This window comes from Rhamphochromis longiceps, linkage group LG14 (genome assembly GCF_057381845.1).
Source record: "Rhamphochromis longiceps isolate RC_006_pf linkage group LG14, R_longiceps_female_GT1.1, whole genome shotgun sequence".
Classification (NCBI taxonomy): Eukaryota; Metazoa; Chordata; class Actinopteri; order Cichliformes; family Cichlidae; genus Rhamphochromis; species Rhamphochromis longiceps.
Genome location: NC_140570.1, coordinates 28,643,127 through 28,670,857, shown reverse-complemented (window position 1 = coordinate 28,670,857; position 27,731 = coordinate 28,643,127). Strand labels below are relative to the sequence as shown.

Below are 27,731 nucleotides of genomic sequence, written 5' to 3'. Positions count from 1 at the left end.
AACTACCCGCACGCAGCATCTCCACACCCATCAAAAGCCCTGCACTCAGCTTTTTGATGACAGTTATATTAAAACACATTTAGCTAAGTGTAGTTGCCATGGTTTTGCATGTTTGTAAAGGTGTACAGTGCTTCCAGAAATAGCTCCTCTTAATGAAAACACACCCAGCTATTATCATTATAAAGCAAAAGACCAGGGTGTGGAAGAAAAGCAGAAATTTGAAGTTCAACCTAAAATCAATAAGCCTCTAAACATCTGTGTTTTTTCTCCTGTGCATCGCACTATTTTCCAGCTCATTTGTGAAATCTATAAATACCACAGTGCAAAAAGAGCTGTAGATGCAGCGCTGTCTAATTCTACACTCTTGATCTGTGCAGCATCACGGTGCCATTTAGTCTCTCTGAATGTGATCAGCTTCACTGTGGGCGAGGCTCAGTTGATGAAGGAGTTCAAGCTGTTGTGGCCAACGGCGGGAATCTCTGCACGTGAGCAAAACACAATGAACACAAAGAACTCGCCTACTGCTTTTGACTTTTCTCATAAAATTCAAATTCAAATTTTATTTGTCACGTACACAGTCATACACAGTACGATATGTAGTGAAATGCTTGGACAACTGCTCGTGACCTAAAGAGAACAAAAAAGGAAAAGGCTATGAATAAGATAGGAAATAAATATGAAAAATTAAAAAGGGTAAATTTAACTAGGAAGGAATAAAATATAAATTAAGGTTAAAAATGAAATAACTGTACAACACAAATTAGAATGAAGGGTAAATTTAACTGGGAAGAATAAGATAAAATATATAAATTAAAGTTGAAAATAAAATAACTGTACAACAAAATACACAATACACAATATAGAACTATATAAGAATGTATGAAGAAATCTAAATATAAATAAATATATACACAATAACAGCAGCTGTACAAGTATTAACTGGAAATGAAGAATATAGTGACCAGTGTTGTGCAAAAACAATGTCCAGAAAGTCCAGTGTGTGTGTAAGAACCATATGTGTGGGTCAGTACTGTGTGGTGGTGTGATTGAGAGACCGTATCGCCTGCGGGAAGAAGCTCCTCCTCAGTCTCTCTGTGTTGGTCTTCAGGGAGCGGAATCGCTTTCCTGACCTCAACAGAGAGAACAGTCTGTTGTTGGGATGGCTGAGGTCCTTCACAATCTTCCTGGCCTTGGTCCAGCACCGCCTGCTGTAGATTGAGTGCAGGTCAGGGAGCTCAGAGCGGATGGTGCGCTCAGCTGACCGCACAACCCTCTGTAGAGCTCGTCTGTCCTGCATGGTGCTGTTCCCGAACCAGGTTAAGATGTTTTGTAAAGTTAATCCCATTTGCAACCAGCAGACAAACTTTACAGTGCTACAAGCTGAACAGTGCAGTCTGTTCCCAGTGTTTAATACTGCTATGGTTTATTCCTTTTTTTACAGAAGAATTTAAACTATTACCCATCACTAGCTGAAACAATTCAGTGAACTTTTTGTTTTTAAAAAAGTACTGTAAGCACAGATGTGTAGAAGTATTCAAGTATATGCAAAATATGGAGTTATTCAGTATTTATTCTAAAGACATCTCTCTACCACACAACTTTTCATTTAATTTTCTTGAAAAACCTCAGTGAGAAAACAAAAACTCAGCTAAATCTTTTGTTCCTTGAGGATCAGGCTACAAGACATCATTCACATCACATTCAGCATCATCTTGACAAATGTGGCCTGGAGTGTAAAGCAGATAATGTACGTTCACTTTGACACACTCAGTAAAGTTACTGGATGAAAGGGGTCAGTGGCTTCAGAGAATTGGTTCAAGAATCTGTTACTGTTCTGCACAACAGTTAAAATAAGCTTTATATCCTCACAGGTGATTTTAGAGCTTTAGTCAACTTCTGCCTTTTTCTAATGACAACGATCATACAAATGCAATGAAGGCACAGCTGATTTGATTGATTTTCAAGATTTTACATCTGCAAACCTTTAACAACACTGGGGCTATCTTGTATTTTCCTTATCCTGATCACATGATTCATATGTGAAATCAATATCACAAAAGGTAACCTGTTATTCTGTCCTTCTTATATCATAAATGGTACATTTCAATGTGTGGTTAAACAAATCCATAAAAATTAACATGGAAAATTCCTTCAGTAAATTGTACTGTACTTTTACACATTATGTTTTTTGTTTTGTTTTGCTTTTACAGGGGAAGCAGATGTAAAATAAGAAGCTATTTTATTTTAAGTTTGTAATTTCAGTTTCATAACCTGATCTATAATTCAGCTCTTCTATTGGCTGAGATATTGAAATTTTATACAGAGATCATTTGTAATTTCTAATGAATGACATTAGAAAACTGCAGCTTTAGAGAAAGTGCAGATAAATAATGCATCCCTCCATTTTCCTCCACTTATCCAGTTCAGGGTTGCAGTTGGGTTGGAGCCTTTCCTGGCTGTCATGGATAGAGCGGCAGGGTACGCCCTGGGCAGGTCACTGATCTAATGCAGAGAGACCGACAACCAGTTTACATCTACGGTATATTTTTGAATCACCAGTTGATCTAAGCTGCATGTCTCTGGATTGTGGGGAAAAAACTGGAGCAGCTGTAGGAAACCCACACAGAAATGCCCCTGGCTTCTTGCTGTGTGGTAACTAATCATGCTATAAAGGGCACAAATAAACAGTTATCAGGATATCCATAAATGTCACAATGAGCTGAAGCATTAAGATTATATAGAGATAATTTAATTTAAGTGAATAGTTACATAATGCCGCAGAAGGACGCTGAATCCCTCCTTAACGAACCCATTTGCCTCCTTCAATCTGACATGATGTGAAACTTTAACCTCCCAAACATTTGTTCCTTTTCCTGCCTTTTCTATCTGATCATTGTGTCTGGGACTTTGAGCTGCACCTTAAAGTCCCACCGACTCTTCTGGCTGCAGCTTTTTAATGAAAGCTCCATCCGAATGTGTGTCAGCTGCAATCAGAAAAATGTTACATTTAAAATGAAAGATCAAAAGCAGCGCAAGCTACACAGCCTCAGGAATCTCGCAGTTTTAAAAAGCACAATGCAGCTTAAATGTACTTACATTATACAGTTAGAACAGGAACAATATGCAGCAGAAATATTTGGAAGAGAAAAAGACACACACACACACACACACACACACACACACACACACACACACACACACACACACACACACACACACACACACACACACACACTAATGATGGCTGCATGGAGGGGGATGGCAGGCTTTATGGGAATCTTTAAAGAGCAGGTTTCTGACTCTCACAGAAGGTTACTTAGAGATTAGAATATCCATCAAAGAAAGTGTGACAGTTATGACCAATATAAAGCCAGAGATAGTCTACATTAGCATTTCTTTAAATCCCTTAAGATGTGGAGTGCCTTCATCTATCCAACATATGTATCATTTGTTTTCAGTGTGAAAAGCATGAGAAACAGCAGTATGTAAAAGTACTGGGCACTGAACTGCATATAAGGCATTTATATACACAATATAATAAGTGTATAAGGTCTAAAGTTTGGATATGGATGGCCATTATCTTGAGCAGGTTTATAATGATGCGTCTCTGCACGGCATAACAGCGCGTTACTGCCGTTGTGCAAGACAGCGACCTGGTATGTTCTTTCACTTCTGCCCTGATTTTTTTAAATGAAATAAACAGAAAGTATCTGCTGTGAATAACCTGCAGAACTCTCTCGCTGCAGAACACAGCTCGCTGTGTATTTCGCAGTAACTGACTGATGAATCCGGCAGTTTAGAGATGATACGCTGCAAGTGAAATATGTGACTGCTTTGGCAAAGAAGGGCAAATGTTTCGGTCATGAGCAAGTCTTTTAAAACACCTGAATAATCTCTCCATGGTTGGTCCAGTCGAAAGAGTCAGAAGATGCCCTACTTACCTTCGTCTCATGACTGCTAAGATTTCAGAAATAAATCACATGACTCTGAAGGGAACGTTTAAAATTGCAACTAAAACCAGGAAAAGAGATCACACCACGCTGAGAATTGCCACGTGGGCTTTTAATTTTGTAAGAGATTGATTTTAAGATTGTTACTGAATGGTTTTATAGCTTTTCCAAGCCAGAATCAAGACTATATTTTAAGCTGTGTTCAAGTTTAAATCTCTAGCAAGAAAAGTACAATTACAGCTATTTTACCATGTTTCCTGTATCTCTGTTTTTATTGTTTTCTAATATTAAGGCACATTGTAACACTGGTTTTAGAAGCTGCTATAAGGAAGCTGTTATTATATACAGTATTTACACTTGAGGGACTAAAGTGCCTCCATTTGACTAACCATTTAAGTCTTGTAAGAAAAAATAGAAATCATGGACAAAGTAGTAAACAGTAAAATACATTATAGAATAGAATAGAATAGAATAGAATAGAATAGAATAGAATAGAATTCAACTTTATTGTCATTGCACATGCACAGGTACAGGGCAACGAAATGCAGTTTGCATCCATCCAGAAGTGCTTTAGTGATATAGATATATTACAATATATATTAGCAATAATATAGATATGTGAGTATATTACAGAAATGGGTCTATTATGGTATGTTATAATGTACACGGTATGAAGTATGTTGTGAATATTCTATAACTATAAGTATGTACAGGCTGTAGTGAGTACAAGCTATGTACAGGATATGAACAGGATATAAATATGAAAAACTATACAGAATATGAAATAAATAACTTTACAGAATCTGGGATATACAGCTATACAGAAATGGGAACTATGCAAGTTGTAAACAGTTGTAGGATTAAAGATTATCGAATGTACAGAATGATTATTTACACAGAGCTATACAGTAGTGCAGTTAAGATGTACTGCATGCAGATTAATGCGGATCAACCATTATTAAAGGTTATAGTGCATGGCACATTGACTAAGGGGACTAACTAAAAAGATGTGATGTTTCTTGTGCTTTATTTCTGTTGCATTGAATCTAGTGGAGTTGTAGCTGAGAGATGCAGACAACAGTCAATAACAAAAGGCTTATTGTAGTTCAGAATTTTGTCTCTTATTCACAAAGGCCAAGGTTGGTCAATTTGGCCTCACAGATGAAGAGTCTTTACAGAATTTTCGCTGTACTACAAATAAAATATAAAAACCCTGAGGCTTCAGAGTATAATCAAAATGTTTAAACTCCAGAATGTGTTTATCAGGCGTTTATCCATTCAGCAGCAGTTTCTGTTTTTCATGATATACTGCAAAATGTCAAAACTCACAGGAAGGAGCGCAAAGCACGAACTAGAGAAAGAAATTTGCTCCTTTAATTCACTGTAGGTTTTACCTGCTGATATGCTTTAATATCCTGCGCTTATTTCAACCCCTTAAATAGCTTAGTTGGTGTTAGACCTGCCTATCAAGCTTGCACGAAGAGGGCTTGCGGGTTTGAGACTGGAAAGACTGGGTGGATATTAAATCCAACTGCAGTGCATTATTCATAGCTTGGAAGATATATAATCACTGTGCAAATGATGCACGATGGCTCAAGCAAACAGCCACCGCCTTGTACAACAGCTACATAGCACAGATGCAGGTGCCAATGAGCAACACCTGTAATATGACTCACTGTCACACTGTGATGCTCTGGCTAATTTGGCTCTTTAATTAGTTGAAGCATGGCACATATTTTTTGCATTTCACTCAGAAAAATGAAGTCTTCACATTTTTTCTCAAAAAGGAAGATGACAAACCTGGATATTTCTTTGTAAAACAATCAAAATGTACAGTTTTTTCTGAGCTGCAACAAAAGGGCAGCCACGAAGAGCTTGTCAACAGAGGAACCATTGCCTAGCAACACTACCAACAGTGAAAGCAGGGCAGCATGGTCTGATGGAGCATGAGTATTCAAAGAGGGCAACAAGTTCATCTGTAATATGTTGCCTTTTTATGTCTTTTTTTTCTTTCTTTCTTTTTCTTGTAGTGGGTGAACTACACGGTTGTATTCAGTGGGCTAAACCTTAACTGCATCAGAAGAGTTTCACATCATGTGACTGTGAAATTGTGGAAATGCAAAATATAATATATGCATACCTAATTATAGACCTTATGTCTACATACATGCTGTTGATCTTTGGATGAGTGAGATGTATTGGCAGATTATTATTTCTGGTTTCACACTGCCATCTACTGCTTTTTCCAGGAATCCAAGAAGCTGATATTTGTCAAAACAATTATAGGAAATACAACTCTATAAAAATCATATTAATAGAATCTTTATAGGACACTTTGATGTCGGGAATATAAAACAATTTATAGAGGACGCTGCAATCTTTTGAAATTGAAATAAAGATAAAAAAGCACAAGGTTCTTTCTTAATAAATGTTGCATCATCAGTGATTTTTGTTATATTTGTTTTGGTGAGGATTCCTTTGGGGGGGGGGGGGGGGGGGGATCCTCTGCCTTTATGCCCTTGTCGTGTTGATTAATTATTGCCGAAGACCTCAGCGGGGTCTTACAGGCAACTGTTTTCAGATAGATAGATAGATAGATAGATAGATAGATAGATAGATAGATAGATAGATAGATAGATAGATAGATAGATAGATAGATAGATAGATAGATAGATAGATAGATAGATAGATAGATAGATAGATAGAACGTTTTCTCAGACTGTTTGCAGATCACTACTGCATGCATAGAAATCTCATTCTAACTGTCAAGCATGGTGGTGGAGCGATCATGATTTGGGCTTGTTTTGCTCCCACAGAACCAGACCATCTAGTCATGAACTCTGTATATTCAGTCCGGCCTTCTGCCTGGCAGCTAAAGCTTGGGCACAATTTGGGTCATGCAACAGGACAGTGATCCCAAGCACAGAAGAAGATCTAAAAGAGAATGGCCCAAAAACAAAAGAACCAAGGTGCTGCAATCAAATGCTGTGGTTGGACCTTAAGAGAGCTGTGCATAAACAAATGCCCATAAACCTCAAAGAACTGAAGCAATGTTGTAATGAAGAGTGTGCCAAAGTTCCTCCACAAGTCCCTTTAGGCCTGTAAAAACTCTCTTTTTCACATGTATGCGTCTCAGGTTTCCATCATAACGGTTCTTTAAAAATGTAAAAAATGTGTCATGGAAGCTAAATGAAAGTGTGAGAAGTCAAACTGATAGTTGACGCTATAGTGGATGGACCTTTAAATGACTTTATTTTATTTCTCATTCCAGTTTCGATGTCTATTCCATGCATAAAACAGAAGAATCAGTTCACTGTATTCAAATATCCAGACGACATACTCAACATACTCTTAACATTGAAACTGATTGTCATAAATATACTCACACCTACTGTATCAAGGAAATTAAATAGAGAAATTATTTTTTTTCATAGAAATAAATCAGTTTCTCATCCACTTTTGATGATCAAAACACTGACCTACATCCATCTTAAATCATCCTGATTATGCATTTCTCACCATTTTATCTTATATGAAAAAGAGGGACAGTCCTCCCGAGCATACAGAAGAGAGCAGCGTTACATGTTTATTTACAAGACTCTGATGCAATGATTGCCTTGTTCCCTCTCCTCTCTGATTCAGTTCAAACACCAATTACAGTGTCAGCTCACTGGAGACTTTAGCATGAGTTGTACTTCTTATTCACACTGAACTGGGGAGAACAAAACAAAGCATCATCCGTAAAAGATTATATCCAGTCTGTTAATCTGCATCGGCATCCTTTTCTTCTGATCATGTATATAATGCGTCTGTCTGTCAGCGTGAGCAAGAGATCTCAAAATGCTGCTTGATTTTCAGCTGTTATATGTTTCTTTTAATAAAGGGGAAAAAATCTTCCCTATTATGGTCTTTTAAGGTCCCAAAAAGTAAAATAACCACTAGAGGGTGTAGGTCGCCACTTTCCCACGAGAACATACGGTCAGAATTGTGCGTGTGTGTGGAGGAGGAGGTGGAGGGCATGTTTGGCACCGCCTACCGCCTGTCAGACTTCGTTCAGGGCGCAACCCCACACAGCAGCCCTTGTAGCTATGGAAACTCGTCGATGGCAACATCCACCAGTCTTTTGTGCCCTCATCCTCCTCTTACCTCTCAGAGGTGCTGAGTGTGTGCAGCTGTAACCGATAAATGATACGCTGCAAGATGGCGATTGCGCGACTCGTAGCCTGTTTTGTGCTTTACAGCAGCCTAGGTGAGTTTTCCCCCGCTTATTCACAAAGCTATTATCATATCGGAGTCGGCGAGGTGCGACTACAGTCAAGTTAAATCCGAGCTGTAGCGGTTCTGTCAGCGCTACGAGCCGACAAGGACGTTTTTTAACGTTAGCTTGACGTGTAAACGGGCTGGGAAATGTCAGGAAAACGTTTTTGTTGTGTTTTGTGGCGTTTTAACAGTCTGTTCATTATCGATTGAAGATTGTATTTGATTGTTTTACGCTTGAGCAAACCTCACATCCGAGCTGGAAAATGACGTAGTTGTCAGAGCACCCTTGACGTTTTGAATTTTTTTTTTTTTTTTACGTGATTTTAAAAACGTGTAACCTAGCCTAGAAATCATACATATTGCACGCTCACTTGTCGACTAATTTCTAAAGAAATTTCCAGAATACAAACAATGCAAACGTTACTTTAGTATAAAAAGACGGCAGCCACATGGTGGAGACCTGTGGTACACAGAAACACGGGCCTGTGAATAATATATATTTAAAATGCTTTGTCTTTTTGGTTGTTGCATATATGTATATGCATCATATACATTTGAGGCTGCTTGAATTTCATTTTATTGTAGTTTGACCTCTCCTGATCACGTGGTGATTGATCGATAGTGATGGTGAGTGGGGTGCCATGAGTGAGGCAGGTCGAGGGCAGCGGTGACAAGATGATGTGCAGCAGCAACAGCTAGAGATTTGTGGCGATCAGCTGATGCTGGATGGTTGCGTCGGCTAATTGGCTGCGGGTGGGTGCACCACTAAGTGTTGAACTTTTCACCCAGGTGCTCTGCAAGCAGTAAATCAAATGACTAAGCGGAGATGACAGGCAGAGGTTCATTTGTTATGCTCTCAAGTTTTGGTTGTAAAAACTCCGAGCTGTGTGTGAATGTAGCTCACGATTTGGTTTATGTTCTGACCTTGAGCTTTAGGGTGCTGTCATGTTTGAATAATGAAAATGAATCGTTATTCAAACGTTTTGCATTTAGCATATTGTGATTCATGCTGCATATAACTGGAACGCACTGATGTGTAAAGCTGAATTATTTTAAGTTAAGGTAAAAATAGATGCCTTCTTGTGATTCTGATGTGCAGAAAATTGGATGTAATTCTTACATTGTTAATTTTTTTTTCCTTTATGCTGCAAGAAAATTGAAAAGTTAAAAAAAAGAAATGCTATTTCTGAGATTTTCCGGACTCAGAATTGGGCTTTGGACATTATGAATGAGACTTTGCATCAAAAATAAAAATCTGTAATCATTTGCTCATCAGCCACTTTGTTAGGTACAACAGGTAACTCAAATAGCTATTTAGCCAGTCACATGGCACAGTCTATTTATGCATGTAGAAATGGTCAAGACAACATGCTGAAGTTTAAACTGAACTGCGACATCATTGTTGATGGCTGACGGGTTTGTCTGAGTATTTCAGAAACTGTTGATCCACTGGAAATCTCCCATGAAACCACCTCTGGGTTTTACTATAAAAGATAAGATATCCAGTAAGCAGCAGTTCTCTGGTTGAAAATGCTTTGTTGATGCCAGAGGTCAGAGGAGAATGGCCAAACTGCTTTGAGTTGATAAGAAGATAAATATAAGTAAGTAATGAGGACACGCAGAAGAGCATTCTGAATGCAAAACATGTTGAACCTCAAAGCAGATGGACTACAGCAGCAGAAGATCACACCATGTGCCACCCCTGTCAGCTAAGAACAGGAAACAGATGTGCTCACCAAAACTGTACAGGAGAAGCTTGGAAAAATGTTTACTGATTTGATCTGATGATGGTAGAGTCTGAATTTGGTGTAAGCAACCAGGAAGCATGGATCCATCCTTATATCACTATTCAGGCTGCTGCTGTTGGTGTAATGGTGTTGGAGATGTTTTCTGGGCTCAGTTTTGGCTGCTTAATACCAAGTTTGCGTGATTTAAATGCCTCAGCCTGCCTGTGTAGTTTTAACAATGTCCACCCTTCATGACCACAGTGTACTCATCTTCTCAAACCGGCTTCTTGAACATGACAATGACTTCACCATACTTAAATGGCCTCTGCACTCACCAGATATCAAGAGCTTGTCTCAATGAATGCCTTTGGCATGTGGCGGAACGGGAGGTACAGATCACGGCAACTGCGTGATGCTATCATGTCAGCATGGTCCAAAATATCTGATTCCCCCACCTTGTTGAACATATGCCTTGAAGAATTAAAGCATTCCTAAAAGTAAAAAAGGTCCAACCTGGTATGAGCAAAGCGTACCTAATGAATTGGCCGTTGAGTTTTTGTGTTAGGATTTCATTAAATGCTAATTGTCTTGAATGATTGTTCAGGAGCAATTGATACATTTTTCTGTCAATAGATGATAAAAAACTGCTAGAGTCCCATTTCCCACACACCACAAAAATGTATTCAAATTGCTTTTTCCAAGTTCATAAAGTTTACAATCATATATTCACATATGAGAGGCAGGAACCAGAGGATATCTGGTATTTTAGTGTTTAACACACGCTCTATCAAATATGAACATTGTTGGCGTTGCTGTTTTATGTAATTTAAGCTGCGTTGTTATAGGTTGCGAAAAATGAGTTATATTTTATCGGCCTTGTGCTTTATTGGGACTTCATTTATATTTCATCTGTCTGAGGTGCTGCAGTCATTGTGTCACGTGCGTAGCTTGAATGAACAGTTTATTTCCTCCCAGTTCTTATAACAACATAACCAACTTAATCAAATCTGCTTGAGCGTTGAGTTGTTCTGTTACGCAGTCACTCCAGTATGCTGTAAATCCCAGTGGGCCTCCTCGCTCCATCCACTGTCTTCGGCATATTTGCTGCGACTGCACTGGAATGTCTGGGAAAAAGCTTTTTATAGATTCACTGGATCAACAACTTTTTGTTGCAGGGACAGGGATGGGTGGTTGTTTTCATATTTAGAGCGTAAGAGGATTGCTGAATGTGGCTATTTAAAAGCCAGTTTCTCTCAGAACTGACTATAGACCTACTTTGTCTTTGCATTAGAATGACAGAGGGATTAAAAATGAGCCCCTGTTTGCTTTCCAGCAAGCGCTGAGATTATTTTCATAATTCAGAAACATTGTCTTCTCTTCAGCCTGCACCGTGTCACGGGGGAAGGGAGGCTACCAAACATTGTTGTCTGCGTGCTTTTATTTTAAGCTCGCATTAGTAATTAGTTATACATTGTCATGTTAATTGACTGTGGTTACTCTTTCCCACGTCCTACATTTTGCATTATTTGGAAGAGAGATGAGAAAAACCTTTAATAACATCCTGTTAACGCCGTTCCTGCTTGTACAACCGGTGCGCACTGATTCTAGATTTTGTTCGCCCCAGATAATAAAGGCTAAAAACTTGTTTTTCTCCATGGTTTTTGTTCAGATGAACACGGGAGATGTATCCTCTAAGGAGATTTTGTCAGCGTTACAACATACTTATGAAAACAGATGAACTCGAGCAGATCTGTTTCCTGTAAACTTTGAAAAGCACATCACACACGGCCGTGTTGCAACCCATAACACTGCGAAAGCAGTTGTTTTCTCTTACGTGATACTTTGAGTCTGCAGTGTGATTGCAGCTGCAGATTTAATTAAACGTTCCAGTATTTGAAAGAGCTTTTGTTTTTCTTTCTTTCTTTCTTTTTTTCAAAAATATCGTTCCTCAAAACGAGTACCTCGCAGATCTGGAAGAAGCAGTTCAAAGGGCATTTTGAAGGGTCAGTACGTGCGTATGTCGAGGGAGCTTCAGTTGGACGGGCCTTCGTCGCGTCTCTCGGGATGTCCAGTCACTGCTGTGGTAAAAATAGCCCTTGATGTACAGGGTGGGAAAGTCAGCAGCAGAGACGGAAGCTGAGACCTGCGAGTCAGATCTCATCACTGTCCGCAGCTGTGCTTATAAGAGCGGATGCTTTGGTTGGACCCATGTTTTCATCACTTGAAGGCTATATGCTCGCTCTCCCTTTGGCTCCCAGTCACAATGTACAACTCAGGGACGCCCGTGTCCTAACAAGGCTGCTCAAATCCCTCGGAGTTAGTCAGAGTGCACGCTGCCTCGGGAAAACAGGAGGGATGTCTTGTCGTATTCAGGGGCGGCTCAGATTATTATTGTCTAATTTCAGCCTCTATTTGAAACCCTAACTACTGCCCCCACTGGGAGCGTGATTGCCTTCATTACTCAGCATGGGTGCTGTTCGTTGTGCGTGTACTCAGTAATTACTGCATTTGGAACAAAAAAATGTTGACTATAGGGTACCAAGGGAAGGTAGAAACCTACTTATTTAGCCTTAGCAAAGACTGTTGAATTATTTGTGTTTGCCGAGCAGTAATTTTCACATTTCCTTAATTCGATGTCACACTGCACACCCGTCTCGTCCCCAGATTCACGTATTTTCCACTTAAATTGGCATTCGGCGGACCCAAATTGAACAAAACTTGTGAATTACGCCTCTCGCCGTTATAATCTGACATTTGCAAAATAACACTGATTGCTTTCAGCGTTTCGCTCAAGCACTGAACTTAAAATAAGCGCGTCTCATGTGTTGTGTTTGTGCCAGAGGGAAACGAAGATGGTTGATTAAGTATGGTTCAAATGTGAGCTCATTCCCGCTGTGAAGTTATTCTTGTGCTTCTGATTTGATTTGTTTGGGGATCTTGATAAATGATTTATTTTGCAACCTCAGTATGAATTAGTATTATGATTTAGCAAAGGAGCTAGCCCTGAAAAAATACAAAAAAATGTACATGTACTTCTAGTAATATAATATACTATATACTAGATGTACATTATAATAATATAATGTAATTCTAGTAATATTTTAGTGTGTATGGTTTTTAAACGATGTGTAAAAGTGGATGAACTGCGCACCCCTTCTCTAAACCAGTATTTTTTTTCTTCAGTGAGCAAACGCTTTAATAGTACACTGCACCAAATACTGAAATGACTTGGGGGCTTTCTGGTCTACTGGGTGACACATCATTGACCATTTCCAGCTATTCCTCAGGGGCGCATCGTCATCCATAATATCTAACATAACTAGTGATGCAAACTATCTCTGCAGCTGTGTTTTTGTCAGAAATCAATATAAAGATATCATCTCTAACTCCCCCTTTTTTAATAGTTAATGTCCCCAGAATGGTTTCCAGTGTAACGGTCGCTTAAAAAAAGAAATTAAAAACTTGCATTCAGTTCAATTAAATTGTATTTATATAGCACCAAATCACAACAGCAGTCACCTGTTGTAAGGTAAAGACTCCACAATAATACAGAGGAAACCCCAACAATTAAACAACACTCTTTGATCGAGCATGTGACTGTGGAAAGAGAGAACAGGAAGAAAACTCTGTTATGTGTGTCTTATTATGATCAACTAATATAACCATATGTGCATTAACTACACTCACTTCTAATGGCTAAAGGACATCCCTGTTGCTGGTGATGAGCTGGGGGGTAAACATTTGGAGGGCCAACCACACTCAAACTTGCAGCCAGTTAAAAATCGCTGGTTAACCTGGTAACGTGACATGCAGGTGAGGGTACTGTGCAAGAGAAGCACACACAGAAGATGGGAACAGCAGGCTGTGCATAAAATTTGAACATAAGCTCCAGGCTGGAAAAGTGAGGCCAGAGGAAAATCTGCTTCAAATCTGCTTCCATTCTTTCTCCGGGTTTTTCTCCTGGTTGCAAAAAGAAAGTAAAATTACTGGACTTCACTGACCTATGACCTCAGTAAACACTTTCCTGAATGTTCTGTGTTAGTTTCACATCCTTTTGAAAACAAAAGAACAAGTTAGGCTTGCTTTTGCAGTTACCAAGTTGCTACTAGGGATGCATGCGACTACTTGATTACACATTAAAATGTTCTGCCTCTTGCTAGTTGGTACCAAAGATACTAGTTAGCTAAGTTACTTATTTGGTTTTTATTAATAAGCAGTGGCAGCTCCATCCCGGTGAGAAATGTTGTGACGCCACCAGCCACAAACCAGGGCTGTGGTTTGTTGGTACTGTGACATTAAGTACTGTGACTATTATATATGGCACAGTGTCCAACAGATTTACATTTAAAACTCAACTTGATTATCAAGACATGTGATTAGCGGCTTCAAATAGCTCTCAAATACATGTGCAGTTATTGTATGGCTAATATTTAACCTCATCACTTCACTTCAGTTCTGAATGTTCTCTGAGGGTTGACTTTTTCTCTTGTTTAAATAACTAGCAAATTAGTTACCAGGAGCATCCTTAGTTACTACTGCATGTGAGTGTGTAGCTTGAGACTACAACATAGGAATTCAGTGAGGTTACAGTGGCAACATCCATCTTCTATATACAGTTAATGTTTGGAGCCTTTCTGTTATAAAACAAGCAGTGTGAAATAAAGTCAATATAGCAACTGTCATGTTTGCTAATGGCTAAAGCCTGTGTGTCATTTACTTGGTCTGAGCCGGCTGTGCTGCAGTACTAAACACAAATCCTTTTATTCTGTCCTGCAACTTATTACAAGAGCATTGCTGATCCTTAGTAACTGAGCTAAAGTGACTTTGGCTCTTGTCTGCACGCTTACTTACATTGTCTGCTGCATTCTCGGTCTGGATTTCATCTTGCGCAGGATTAAAGCTGACAACAACAGCAACAACAAAAAATGGGTCACTATCCAAATATTTACAGAGTCCTTCGTGTCAAATCTCTGTTTTCTTTCATTATCATTTACAACTAGCCCTGGTCTCTTCCATCGACTCATCATAAGTCACGTTATTATCCAATTAAACGCCACAAATAATTCAAGTTAAATGTTAATGACAGTATATTTCTACAAGGAGTTCATTAACACCTGGAGGCGTCTTAAAAATGCATCCACCTTTGTGCTTAACGACAATAAATGTCCTTAAGACCCTCCAGGGGTTAAAAATATGTGGCACACTTATGTCAGCTATATTTGTCGGTCTAATCCAGTGTTTATTAGGCAACATGCCCGGTTTATAATGTCTGCTAATGAAAATGCTCGCGTTACTCAGCGTTTACTGCCTGTGTTTTTTTTTCTCCACAGGTCACATTCCATCATCACTTGGGGTAATCCTCCGGACCACGGACAAGATTGTTTGGGCAAATGAGTTTGAGCGTGAGTTGCTCGAAAATCACACTAACCTATTTAACCAAAGTACCGTTTCTTTTTTCCAGTTTTAGCCTGCCTCTCTCTCATGCTGTCATGCGTTCTGTTTTCTTCCCAGCCATCGAACTGACCTGCTTAATAGAGTCCATCTCGACAAACAACCCAAGGATCGAGTGGAAAAAGATTAAAAATGGTGTTCCCAGTTATGTGTACTTTCAAAACAAGATAGCAGGTAAACCTCTTGGAAACTGTCTTTTAGAGAAACCAGTAGAGCACAGTGTTTCAAAGCAAAGTCGCAGCACTCAAAGCTTAGCTGAGTGAATGCTACCTTGAAAGACCTTGGCTCAGAATTCTGTTTTTAAGCCGTGAAGTCACGCTGTGTATTTGAATGAGCAATTGTAAAGTGTTTTTCACCCCCCCATCTCTCTCTCTTTCTGTCGTTCTCCAAAAGGGGACTTGGAGAGCAGAGCTCAGCTCAGAGAGCCGGCCAACATTCTGATCTTCAACGCCACTCGATCAGACACAGCAGAGTACCGCTGCGAGGTGGCCGCCATCGATGATCAAAGGGACTTTGATGAAATACTTATTAGTCTTGCAGTAAGAGGTATGGAGAGCAGAGCTAAAAGTCACTGCATGTCTATATCGTCAACCCTCTAAAGTTCTAATCACACTTTGTTCTTATAATCGAATAGATATTAAGATTATGTGGCAGTTTATACATTTTACACTCAATTTACTTCTGAAATATAAAGCTACATCATGATTGCTGTCACTGTGAGGTTGCCATGCATCTAACCGTTGCCTTTGAGGTGCTGGTAGATTAAGCTAGTGGCCTGCTGGGACAGCAATCACAACCATTTAACACCCACTTACATAAATCACTCGGGATATCTGGGGCTTGTGGCGACGTTATAACAATTCCAACTTTAACCTTACGTATCACTTGATGACAGTTCTCTTTGTCACCATACAGTGGCTGAGAACACACTTCACCTCAGGGAGTCGCAGACTTGTCTTTAGACACGGAGCCTGTTGCAGACCCTGGCCTGCACACAGAGAAACACAAAAAACGAGTGCCAGCAGTGTTTGCTGTATGTGGCATAACCACTGCCTGTATATAAATTGTGCACCACTATGGACTTTATGGACAATAACCCTGTGTGTCTGAAAAGTGAAGCCAGTGTGGATGCTCTTTAAACCTGCATTCTTTATAGTGACCAGCAGGTGGCAACACCTCTGGTTGCAAACAGATTGTGTGGGAGTCAATGAGGAAATCACCCACTTGGTCTTTGAGCTCAGTCAACAGTTTCCTGATTAATTTTATGGACGTATTTGCTACTTTTAAATCCTGGCCAGCAAAGTATGTTGTTACAGATGAAATGATGAAATGTTATCCTTTAGCCATTTAGTAAGTAAAAGTATCGCTTTCAGCAGTGTGTAAATGCTACACAACATTCAGCAGCCTGATGTGAATCTGTGCTTTTTGTGTGTAGTGAAACCTGTTGTACCACGGTGCAGCGTGCCAGAGGCCGTCACAGTGGGAACATCAACAGAGCTGCGATGTCTGGAAAATGAGGGCTTTCCCGCTCCTCAGTACCGTTGGTTTCACAACAATGAAGAGCTTCCACAGGATCCCAAAAACAGCGCAAAGTTTGCCAACTCTTCCTACAGCATCAACCCCGACACCGGAGGCCTGGTACAAAAATGACAAGCATCCTGTTGTTGCTACATTTATGGCTTTATCATTTCAGTTCCTATTGTCTGTGCAAAATATCTCTTGAGGCACGGCAGCACTCAGTATTTACTATTATTATTGTTAAATGAACAGATGTAAACTTCTTCTCCCTGCCTGTCTGTTCTGTTTGTAGACAGGACTCATTAGTGCCGGGTATTCTCTGTCAGAGCTTATCTAATGTAAATGTTACCCGCTTAATCTAAATAAAACCTTAAGCATTATATGACTAAGAGCAGGATTAACCCTCGTGTGTAAAAAGAGCCAGTAAGAACACTTATCCAAAACCTGGCATATGGAACAAGGATAATGTTGCATTTAAAGCCAAACTGATGTGTTTCCAGGTAAAAGTTTAACATCTGGCAGAAATTTAACCATGTTATAAAACATAGAGCGATGCCCTCTAATCTAAAATCTTACAGCAGTATTAAAAGCAGCCCGTAAATCCATCTGAAGGCCAAAATGTCGCTATATTCAACCACAGCCAGACATCCTATTGTTGACAGTTCGTCTGCGTGTCAGTGCACTGACAGTTTTCTAAAAATGTCTCCACAGAAATTTCGAAGGGTCAGGAAGGAGGACGCGGGGGAGTACTACTGCCAGGCAAAGAATGATGCGGGGCATGCACAGTGTCCCACGCAAATAATGGAAGTCTGTGAGTGACATTCACACCAGCCAAGCAGGTCTTTTGACAGCACTTTAAGCCAAAAGCAAAATCAGACACGTTCACTCTCAAGTTTCAAGTTAACACGGCAAAGAGAAAAAGTGTGAAATAACAGAAGGAAGCTAAAACATATGAACACAGACAGGACAAGACAGGCGCGACTTCACATGTAGGAATGAAATAAACTTTATCTCAAAGCAAACATCAATATTTTTCATTAATTTTACCCCAAGCACCACTGTTCCCACTAAATATTATATAAACTATTTGAAGGCCAAGCATACTTTGTGCTTATAACTGCCATTTGAAGGCAGCTAAGGGAAACTAATTCCCTCTGCTGAGCGTCATCCCTTTGCAACGAACTGGATGCAGGAAAGCTCCGGCTGTCCAGGTCAGTCTGATCCCAGCACCTCGCTGGGAAGCAACAGTTTCAGACACCCACGCCCCTGATATGCTAACATGCCCATGACAGCGTATTCTGCAGCCAGAACATGAAGCAGAAAGGATCAAGCAGCTGTCCACACAGTTAAAGTGTTTTTGCACACTATAGGCATTCATTTTGTTGTAGGAGTTGTTCATTTTTGAACATTTGAACATTTTTATAGAAAAAATAATGGAAAAAACAAACAAAAGACATTCACCATAATTCATGTAAAAAATCTAATTCGTTATTTTTATCACATTTATTATTAAATGTCAAAATTTGTTACTGTACATCATCTGAATTCTTCTTATTTAATGTGATAAGCAGACAAAGTTTGTTTTTATTTGTTTCATTGTTTGGTATCTTGAGTTGGTGTATTTAATGAACATGAAATTCTTCTTATTTTCATCGAAGCCAATAACAATTAAGTGAGGATTTTAGGAGTGTGGCAATTACACAAGATATACATAAAAATGAAAATGCAGCAATGATATAAGTCATGGTTAAAGGCTATCGATATGCCTCAGGCCACGTAACTCTCTCAAGAGCACTTCTCTGTGCCCTGTTGCAGATGACGTTGACATCCTGGGGATTTTCCTCAAGGTGTTTGGTGCTGTGGTTGCGTTCTTATGCTTGGCGGTTTCCATTTGTCATTCCTTCAGACGTGGATGCTTCCACAAAAAAGGCCACAATGAAAATAAGTGAGTACAGTCTGCAGCTCTGATGAAAGGATACAAAATCCTGACTTTTTTTTTTTTAATGCATTCTGTTTCACTTTATTTCAGCTACAACTGGCCTGCACAGAATAGCAGTGTTGAGTATGGAGACGCGGATGAGGTAAACTTACAAAGCACACCGCATTCGTTGGAAGTCAAATCCAAAAAAAAGAAAATCTAAGGTAACTTCCTACTTCCTGTTTTTCATAGGGTCATTTCCGCCACAAGTCTTCCTTCGTTATTTGACAGCCGACACAGAGGACGCGATGTAACCACGACGAAGTAAACTTGCAACAGTGATGCTCCACTTGGTAAAGTTTGGAGTCTAACATGGCACATTATTCTCTGATGCACATCAAAATCAAATCAGCCGACTTGCCAAAGTAATTTTAATATCATTTTGTGGCACTTGGTTGAGTTTTGCAATGCCACAGATTTTTTTGTTGTTGTTTATTAATATTAAATTCCATGAAAATATTTGGTTTTTACATATTTTTCTCATTTTATACTCAACATAAAGCTACTGTACAATAAAACGATTTCAAAGCTGTGGAGGTCGATGTTTATATCACAGTGTCATCACAAAGGTTACTGTAAACTACATTCCCTCACTGTTTTTGGACAAATCCTCTTTTATAGCTCTTCAATTTTTTACAGTGGACGTAAATTGTTTACTTCATCCTTGTTCTTAGTTTGTTTCACATGCAGAGGACGAAACATGTTTTTGTACATACTGTAGTTAAACAGGCAATAAGTAGCAGGCTGCAAAAGGCTCATGAGCTGACTAGAAGGCACAATTTAATAGCCTATGACTATATTTACAAATGAAAACAAACATGTACAAGTACAGAATAAAGTGTGAATTTTAACACCATATATTCCAATATGCTGCAAACTCAATATGTACTATAAAGGTGGTGTTGATGATTTCTTGGAGTGCTGTTTCTGTGTATAAGTGACCTTTTGTGCTTTACTAATTATTTTGTGAGTATTGGACATATTGTCCAGGTTTGACTCAGTATTATAAATGTACATACATGCATATACTTTTTGGAGCTTTTCATTTGAATGCGTAGCACTCCATACCTTATTGTAAATATTGCAATAAACTGTTTATTGGAAATACATTTACAGTATTCACTGTTCAGTGTGTATCTGCAGTGTTGAGCCTGTCAGTAACAACAGTGTGTCATTTTAGACATTAGTGTCAAAGATGTGTGTAACAACTCAGGAACTGTTGTACAATCTCCACTGTTCATTTGATATTAATGTTATACGTTAATGTTATTTTGTTACTATTAAATATATTTCAGCTGAATTTTTGGAGTCTCAAATGTTTTGGTGGATTTTGTCCAGATGATTAAAGTGAAATATAGAGATACACAGACAAACAAGGTTTCTGTGTAGTGAGGGGGAAATCACGCACAAACACAAACATAGCTTGTCCATGTTGACTCAATCCAGAAATGTTTTTTGTGGTCCTCCTATTGCAGCTCTCTCTGGAAGAGACTCTCCTGCCTGGCAGCACAATCTCACCCTTGCCGCTTTAACTTTGTTTCCAAACCTCTCAACCTGAACTCAATCCCTCTGATACTCATTTTAATCCTGTGCCTCCTGGTAAATCAGCGAAAATCTTCACCATCTCCGGCTCAACCTCCTGTGTTGTTTTTACGGCCGCCGTCTCACTACCATCACAACACATGACAACACACAAATTATATATGCAAGTCAAAAAATCCAGAGTGGAGGAAAATTAGTGCAGGTATTACAGTAAAATGAAAAAGCTTTTTGAAATCAGTTGGCTCATAGTTTTGTAGACATCCAGAGTTTCATTGAAGCGCCAATCAACGCTACATTAGGCAAGTTGTAATTATTATTATTCCAGTTTTTCTGAATTGCTAAAACACATTTGCTGAAACCTCCACCCATTTTCTCAAAACCTTAAACAGAACTACATTCACAAAACCTCAGATTCTTCTGTCAGAATCAAACTATCACTTCAAAATCAGTTTTTACACAACAAGTAAAAATATATTCACCACAGAATATTCGTTAGACACTACATCAGATAATTGAAGATACGGCATTCAGGGCATGTAGTTAACAGGAAATATTTAAGTGTATTTAACAAATGACCATAATTAGAATGATATGAAGTGCTGAATGTAGATAACAAAAATGAATTAATTAAAAATAAAACTAAATTAAAAGCACATTTCTGTAATTCACAGATTCATTCAACATCATCATGTCTTTGTGTGGGGCCAGTCCAGAGGACTTCATCCACATCATCCACATCACAGGCAATATTCTCCCATGCCAGGCAACATAAGAAAAACCTTCTTGAGTGCAGAAACCAGCATTGACTAGACTCCAAAGTTGTCCCATCACAGGTGTGTTCTATTGCCTCCAGTAAAGTTTCCCCAGTGTAGGGCTGCCGGTCATAGACCTTCCACCTCCACGCAGAGAAAAACTCTTCTGTTGGATTCAGGATGGGGCTGTAAGGTGGAAGGGAAATGTTTATAAAGCGCTGGTTGTTTGTGAACCATTCATGTATCAGGACAGCACAGTGAAAGTTCACATTGTCCCAAACAATGACATATACAGGTTGCACTGCTTGTTGATCCAGCTGTTCACGTGCAACCATGAAATCCTGTAGATGACCCAGAAATGTAAGGAGATGTGCAGTGTTATATGGCCCCAGGTTTGCATGACAGTGGAGAGGCCCGCAGTTACTTTGCCACCATGCTGGCCAGGGACTTCAATAATGGCATGTTGACCAATTATGTTCCTGCCTCTCCACCTCCTTTTTGCCAGATTGAATCCTGCTTCATCTATGAAATTATATTCATGGGTCCTTTTCATGAAATCCAATTCAAATCCTCTACAGTAGTGTACTATAAGTTATACAGAAAGATGAAATAGTGTATTTACAGTATACACATTTCATTTATATACATTACAATATAGCATAATAGTAAGTCTATGGGCATAGAATTCTAAGCGTCGCTGCTGAAAGTGTGTGTAGATCGCACATACTGATGACGTAGAACTCTTGTGTAGTGAGTTGCTGCGTGCGAAAGATGACAGCTGTGTTGGAGTTGTGTTCACATTTTGCCTCCAGTGCCAGTGTAAATATAATAGCATTCATACATACTACATACGCTGTACATAATAATAATAATAATAATAATAATAATAATAATAATAATAATAATAATAATAATAATAATAACAATAATAATAATAATAATAATAATAATAATAATAATTATTATTATTATTATTATTATTATTATTGTTATTGTTATTATTATTAACTTCTGATAATTTAAGTATTTTCATAATTTTTGCTAATGGTTTGAAAGTGCTTATAAATGTTTATATTGTTTGCATGAGTGTAGTATTGTAATGCAATTTATTTATATTTCTTTTCCTTTTAACACTTGCAGGTCTTAAACACGCTGTAGTTCAAGCATAATCGCTAGTGCCTAGCGACTTCCGCGCCTTTCTTTCCGCTTTTACTGTGAAAAAACGCCACCCGGAAGTAGTTCAGCTAACGCAGGTAAAGAAAGCTGGTGTTACATCCTGGTCGTTTGACAGCGTTCGTCGTTTTATCCCCAGAAAACAAACATGTAAGATACATTTACGCGGCGAGCTCTGTGTGAACAGCAGACCCATCCGTCGCTGCTTCGGGCTGTTTATCGGTGAGATCCAGGCTCAGCAACGGAGAGCAGAAAAAAAAGAAAACGGCTATTCACAATACTGTGTGTTTTAGCATCGAAGCGCTAATTTGCTTGACATGTAGCTCGTGTGGAGGTTTCTGTGACATATCTTGAGACTTTTTAATGTCAGTCGGTGTAATTCGTGCTACGAGAAGCAGCCAAGCTCGCGCACTCCGCAGGCCTTAGCGTGCACTTGTTTTCTACTTTGAAACGTTAGCAGGTTCGGTGCAGCGTGCTAACAAGTCAGTTAACTCGCACTTAGATAAGATAAAGAGTTAGCGAGGACGCAGCATTATAATGAGTTTCTTTAGTTTTGGTCAAAGCGCAGAAATCGATGTTGTCCTGAATGACGCCGAAACGAGGAAGAAGGTTGAACACAAAACTGAAGATGGGAAGAAAGACAAATATTTTCTTTTCTACGACGGCGAGACTGTCAGTGGAAAGGTGAATGTGACGCTGAAGAACCCCGGAAAGAGGCTGGAGCACCACGGCATCAAAATTGAATTTGTGGGACAAATAGGTATGTAAAAATAGCAGCGAGTGATAGACTGTGGGGTGAAGAAACATGGAGGCATCCCTCAACAGTGAAACAAACAGATGCTTCAGTTTTCAACTTTATATTAGACATGAAAGGAAACACAGGGGGCCACATATTACACCTGTGTAGACCTGTTTCAGATCACCTGTAAGCTGCACTCTAGTGTCCTTAATCTGCTGCAGCTGGACTGTTAAAAGTTCCAGCAGTGAAATTGTAAGCAACACAGACAATCCCTGCTTGAGTGTTACATTTGTGAAAGAGCTGTGTGAAAACTTGGACACATAAATAGATTTTAAGAAGTGAAATTCACATGTTAAAGTAAAATTCACATGGTATGGCTTTCTGGCCACTAAAATCAATTACGAGTTCAAGAGCTCAGTTGTATCCAAAATCGTGCACAGTATAGTTTTTTTTTTTTTTTTAATACTATCTTTCCTCTTGTTCTAGAGTTGTATTACGACAGAGGAAACCATCATGAATTTGTTTCCCTGGTGAAAGATCTCGCAAGACCTGGTGAAATAACTCAGTCCCAGACCTTTGACTTTGAGTTCACTCATGTTGAGAAACCTTACGAGTCCTACACAGGCCAGAATGTCAAGCTAAGGTAAGTTTGATCCTTCACTGTCGTTTTGTCAGCAGTACAGTGAGCGCGTTACTTGTTAACCTGCCTGTCATGTGGTTGCACTTAAACTGAGCAGTTTTCAAGCTTGATGTTGCCCACATTTGACTTGCAGTACATGCACGCTGCTCAGACCAATGACGGTGGAAGTGAGTAACGTTAAATCATTACAGTGTCAACAATCGAGGGGTGAAAAGTGAACTGTGACGACTTAATATGTGTTGCAAATGTTGGACAAGGGCTAGACTGTGAATGCTTGAAGACAGCTGCAGATCTTTTGGGGTATTCTTTGTATGCAGTGATAAGTACCTATCAAAACGTATCCAAGGTGAATGGGTAATAGGGTTGGACTCTGTTAATTGAATGAACAGAAAACGCTTTAAACTTGACTTGAAGGTGTCAGACTAGTCAGATTGACCATGGTGAGCCCTGTCCACCACCAAAGGTTCCTACAGATGAATGCGACAGCGTCATAGCTGGAAGGGCACTGGGAGAAGGTAGGCTTTTACCAGTGTAAGAGGTGGCAGCATTATGAATATGCATTTCAGTGTTGCAACCAGACATCTGGTTGAGTCTTTGTCATGAGGTGGAGCAGTAAACGATAGGATAGGCAGGTGGATTTGACATTATGGTCAATTAGTGTGTAGTTGTGAATTTCTACTAAGGAGGAAATGGCACTTTTTTCATTGCTTGTGTGCTTTATTTTCAGATATTTTCTTCGTGCCACGGTGATAAGAAGACTAAATGACATCACTAAAGAGATGGACATTGTGGTCCACACACTGAGCACCTATCCTGAGCTCAACTCCTCCATTAAAATGGAAGTTGGAATTGAGGACTGCCTCCACATCGAGTTTGAGTATAACAAATCCAAGTAAGGCTTGCAGGGCTGCAGCAAACCACTATCATTCACTTTTTTCCCTTGTTATGCTGTGTTTAAGAGTGAAATAGTTTTATACAGTATCAGCAAAACCATCTCTTTTTAAGTGAAAGATGCATTTATTTATTTAGAAACTGAACCAGTAGCTGAAACAATGATTGATTTATTATCAGTTTAAATGAAAAGCATGTACTGAACATTGTGCTTGTTAGTGACTAAACTGTAGATCTCATTCGCAGTTGTCGCCTGTGCTTTTCTTTTCTTTTTCTCCAGGTACCATCTGAAAGATGTAATTGTGGGAAAAATCTATTTTCTGCTGGTGAGAATTAAGATTAAACACATGGAGATTGACATCATCAAACGTGAGACAACAGGCACAGGCCCAAGCGTTTACCACGAAAATGACACTATTGCCAAGTACGAGATCATGGATGGAGCGCCGGTCAGAGGTAAACAAAAGTTATTCACAGTTTCAACAAGTCACACAATGCAAACACTGCTCAGCCTCTGAGAGTGTGTTTAACATTGCAGGAGAGTCCATCCCCATCCGATTATTTCTGGCTGGATATGATCTGACCCCCACCATGCGAGACATCAACAAGAAGTTCTCGGTGCGCTACTACCTGAACCTGGTTTTGATTGACGAGGAGGAGAGACGTTACTTCAAACAGCAGGTACGACTGGAAGCAAAACATCAGACAGCGTTTTTACATTTTTCTGAATCTTCTACTTCACTAGTTTAAAACTATCCATGTGAATGTGATTTTTAGTGCTTATTAGTCTATATGAAGGGCAGCTCTCAAACAGTATCCAGCTGGTGGATGTGGGCACAGCTGCAGATGCTCTGCCTGGCTGACATTAGTGCAGCTGTGGCTGGATGTGGTTCTGATTTTGACTGCCTCTGTATTTCGATTGTGTCAGAGTGAAAGGACAGTGTGGCTTCAAGAGGAGGCTCAGCCTCCAACTACCACTGTAGGCACACAAAGCCGCCTGCATGTAGTCAATCAGTGCTACATCCTGTTGTGTCACAGCCGTAACTGTAATAACTGAAGTGTGCCTACAGCCAGGATGTAATGGCAGCTGAACCCTGTTTCACTAAGAAAGCTGGCGAACATCCTCCTGTTGTTTGCTTTCTAAATGTGGGGGTACAGGCTATGATAGAGCTGTGAGTGTGTAGCGATTCTGACTGTAGTTACAGCTAGCGCTACTGAATAATCAGAGGTGGGAACTGAGAGCAGGTTCCAACTGGTTCTGTTCTGAATTGTACTCCATCCAAAGCTTATGCCCCCCAGCTTATCAGTGCCTTTTATTAGTGCTGGCATGTTTTATTTATTTATGTCTTTTTTTTCCATGGCAGTGGAGCTGAAGAGATAATAGACCTGCTGCACTGGCACTAAAACCCCCCCCAAAAAACAAAATCCTATGTAGGTGAAAATCGATCAATAATCAATAAAGAATCTGCTTGAAACCTCGAAACTGAACACCATCAGTAAAACCTTATCAATAGCAATTCTTAAACACAGGTGCTATTGTGGAGCTCTGCTTTTTTTCTGTGTTAGATAGTGAAAATGTTGCACTAGAAAACAAGTCTGACAGCGAATAAGAAATAGTGGTGCTTTTATTGGTTGATGTCCCACTGACTGGTTCTAAAAGGCTAAAATCATTTATCAGTCACATTTGAGAGCTAGGAAAACTCTGTGCTCAGTTTGGTACCTTTTCTTTCATTTACAGGTCATGGGCTGAGGTGTTCTTCATGTCATCACCTTACATTTGTCTTTGATTTCTCTCCCCTCCAGGAAATCACACTGTGGAGAAAAGGGGACGTGGTGAGGAAAAGCATGTCTCACCAGGCTGCCATCGCCTCTCAGAGGTTCGAAGGATCAGCCGCTTCAGAGAGCGCACTGGAACAGGCTGCAAAAGAGGAGAGCGGGTAGAGCTGCAGCTCTCCTCTCACGGGACTCACAAAGGGTCTGCACTGGGGTGGTGGGGGGTACATGTGAACTGTACAACATCTGGAGAGGCAGCTGCTTTACTTGTAGCTGCTGCTTCTAGTAAAGAAAGAAGGGAGACCGACATACGGTAAAACTGTGTGAACTATGAAACAGTTTGCATGAGGCATTCAAATGGGCTTCAGGCTGCTGGTCCTATCCTTCCTCATTAATGCATTTTTTTGGGGGGGGGGGTTCTTTTTGGGAATCAAAGTAAACCCATGTCTTATTGTTCGCTGGGTAAAACCATGTGAAATTGAATTTTTAAGCCTTCTGTTTGTTACGTTCTAACACTTTTGGGATCAATTGATTTCTAATCTCATAATTATTTCAAACGAATGCTCATCAAGTGCATCTCCAACATTCCACGTTTAATGAATGCATTCCTAACATTGTTCTAAGGTCAAGAAATCCAAGATAACTTTGCACTGCTTTACCTTGCTGAACACATTTTTCTGTGTTTGTGTGTTTGCACAAAAAAAGGATGGAAGTGGAAACTCTAATCTCTCGCTGCTGTTTGAGTGAGAGAGCTAAAGTATTAATCCACACGTTTGTTTTTAAACCTGTAAATAAGGCCAGTTAAACCTGTTATCCTGTTTCCAGCTCGTGTACACAGACTATCTAGTACACAGTGCTACAAAATGACGTTTCATGTCCATAAGCTTTACCTCAGCATTCCAGTGGTGTTAGGAAAGGATGTCAAAGTGTTTGTCTTGAGGTCTGATAGTATGAAGTCTTCTGTATCCTCTTTATTAGAGACTTAAAAGTTGTGCCTACGTGTATCAAGCTAATTGAATCCTCCTGCCTCTAACATAATTTTAGTCTTTTAACCAGAGAAAATTACAGTAGAACTATCTTTTGCAAAATGCTACTCGATTACTCCTTGTTCCCAAAAGTCTAATAAATTGATGCCAAATGAATTTAATTCTCTGTGGTTTTGTTGTGAAAATGAATGAATGTGTTGACTTAATGAACCTGAGCATTCATTAAAATGTACTTACAGCTAATGTAGTTTTATTTATTTAACATTCAACTGCTATAGAGTAGTGAGCAGATCTGCAACAGAGTGACTGAGGGGAGGGGGGGGGGGGATCAAGGTGCTGCAGTGGCCCCAT

General features: G+C 39.5%; 2 protein-coding genes across 2 annotated transcripts; both read left to right on the top strand.

The window, feature by feature from the left end:
* The first annotated feature begins 8,112 nt into the window (after window positions 1-8,112).
* On the top strand, window positions 8,113-20,376 carry jam3a (junctional adhesion molecule 3a). Its single transcript, XM_085379769.1, has 9 exons — window positions 8,113-8,199; window positions 15,268-15,339; window positions 15,449-15,562; window positions 15,782-15,934; window positions 16,824-17,026; window positions 17,618-17,717; window positions 18,722-18,851; window positions 18,936-18,987; window positions 19,077-20,376. The coding sequence occupies exons 1-9, from the start codon at window positions 8,136-8,138 to the stop codon at window positions 19,110-19,112; spliced, it is 924 nt and encodes a 307-aa protein (XP_085235895.1). The 5' UTR covers window positions 8,113-8,135; the 3' UTR covers window positions 19,113-20,376.
* A 2,032-nt stretch (window positions 20,377-22,408) lies between these two features.
* vps26b (VPS26, retromer complex component B) lies at window positions 22,409-27,536 on the top strand. The gene is made up of 6 exons (XM_085429093.1): window positions 22,409-23,111; window positions 23,577-23,733; window positions 24,458-24,622; window positions 24,902-25,077; window positions 25,160-25,302; window positions 26,425-27,536. Exons 1-6 carry the CDS (start codon window positions 22,889-22,891, stop codon window positions 26,560-26,562), a joined length of 1,002 nt encoding a protein of 333 aa, XP_085285219.1. The 5' UTR covers window positions 22,409-22,888; the 3' UTR covers window positions 26,563-27,536.
* Window positions 27,537-27,731: the final 195 nt, after the last annotated feature.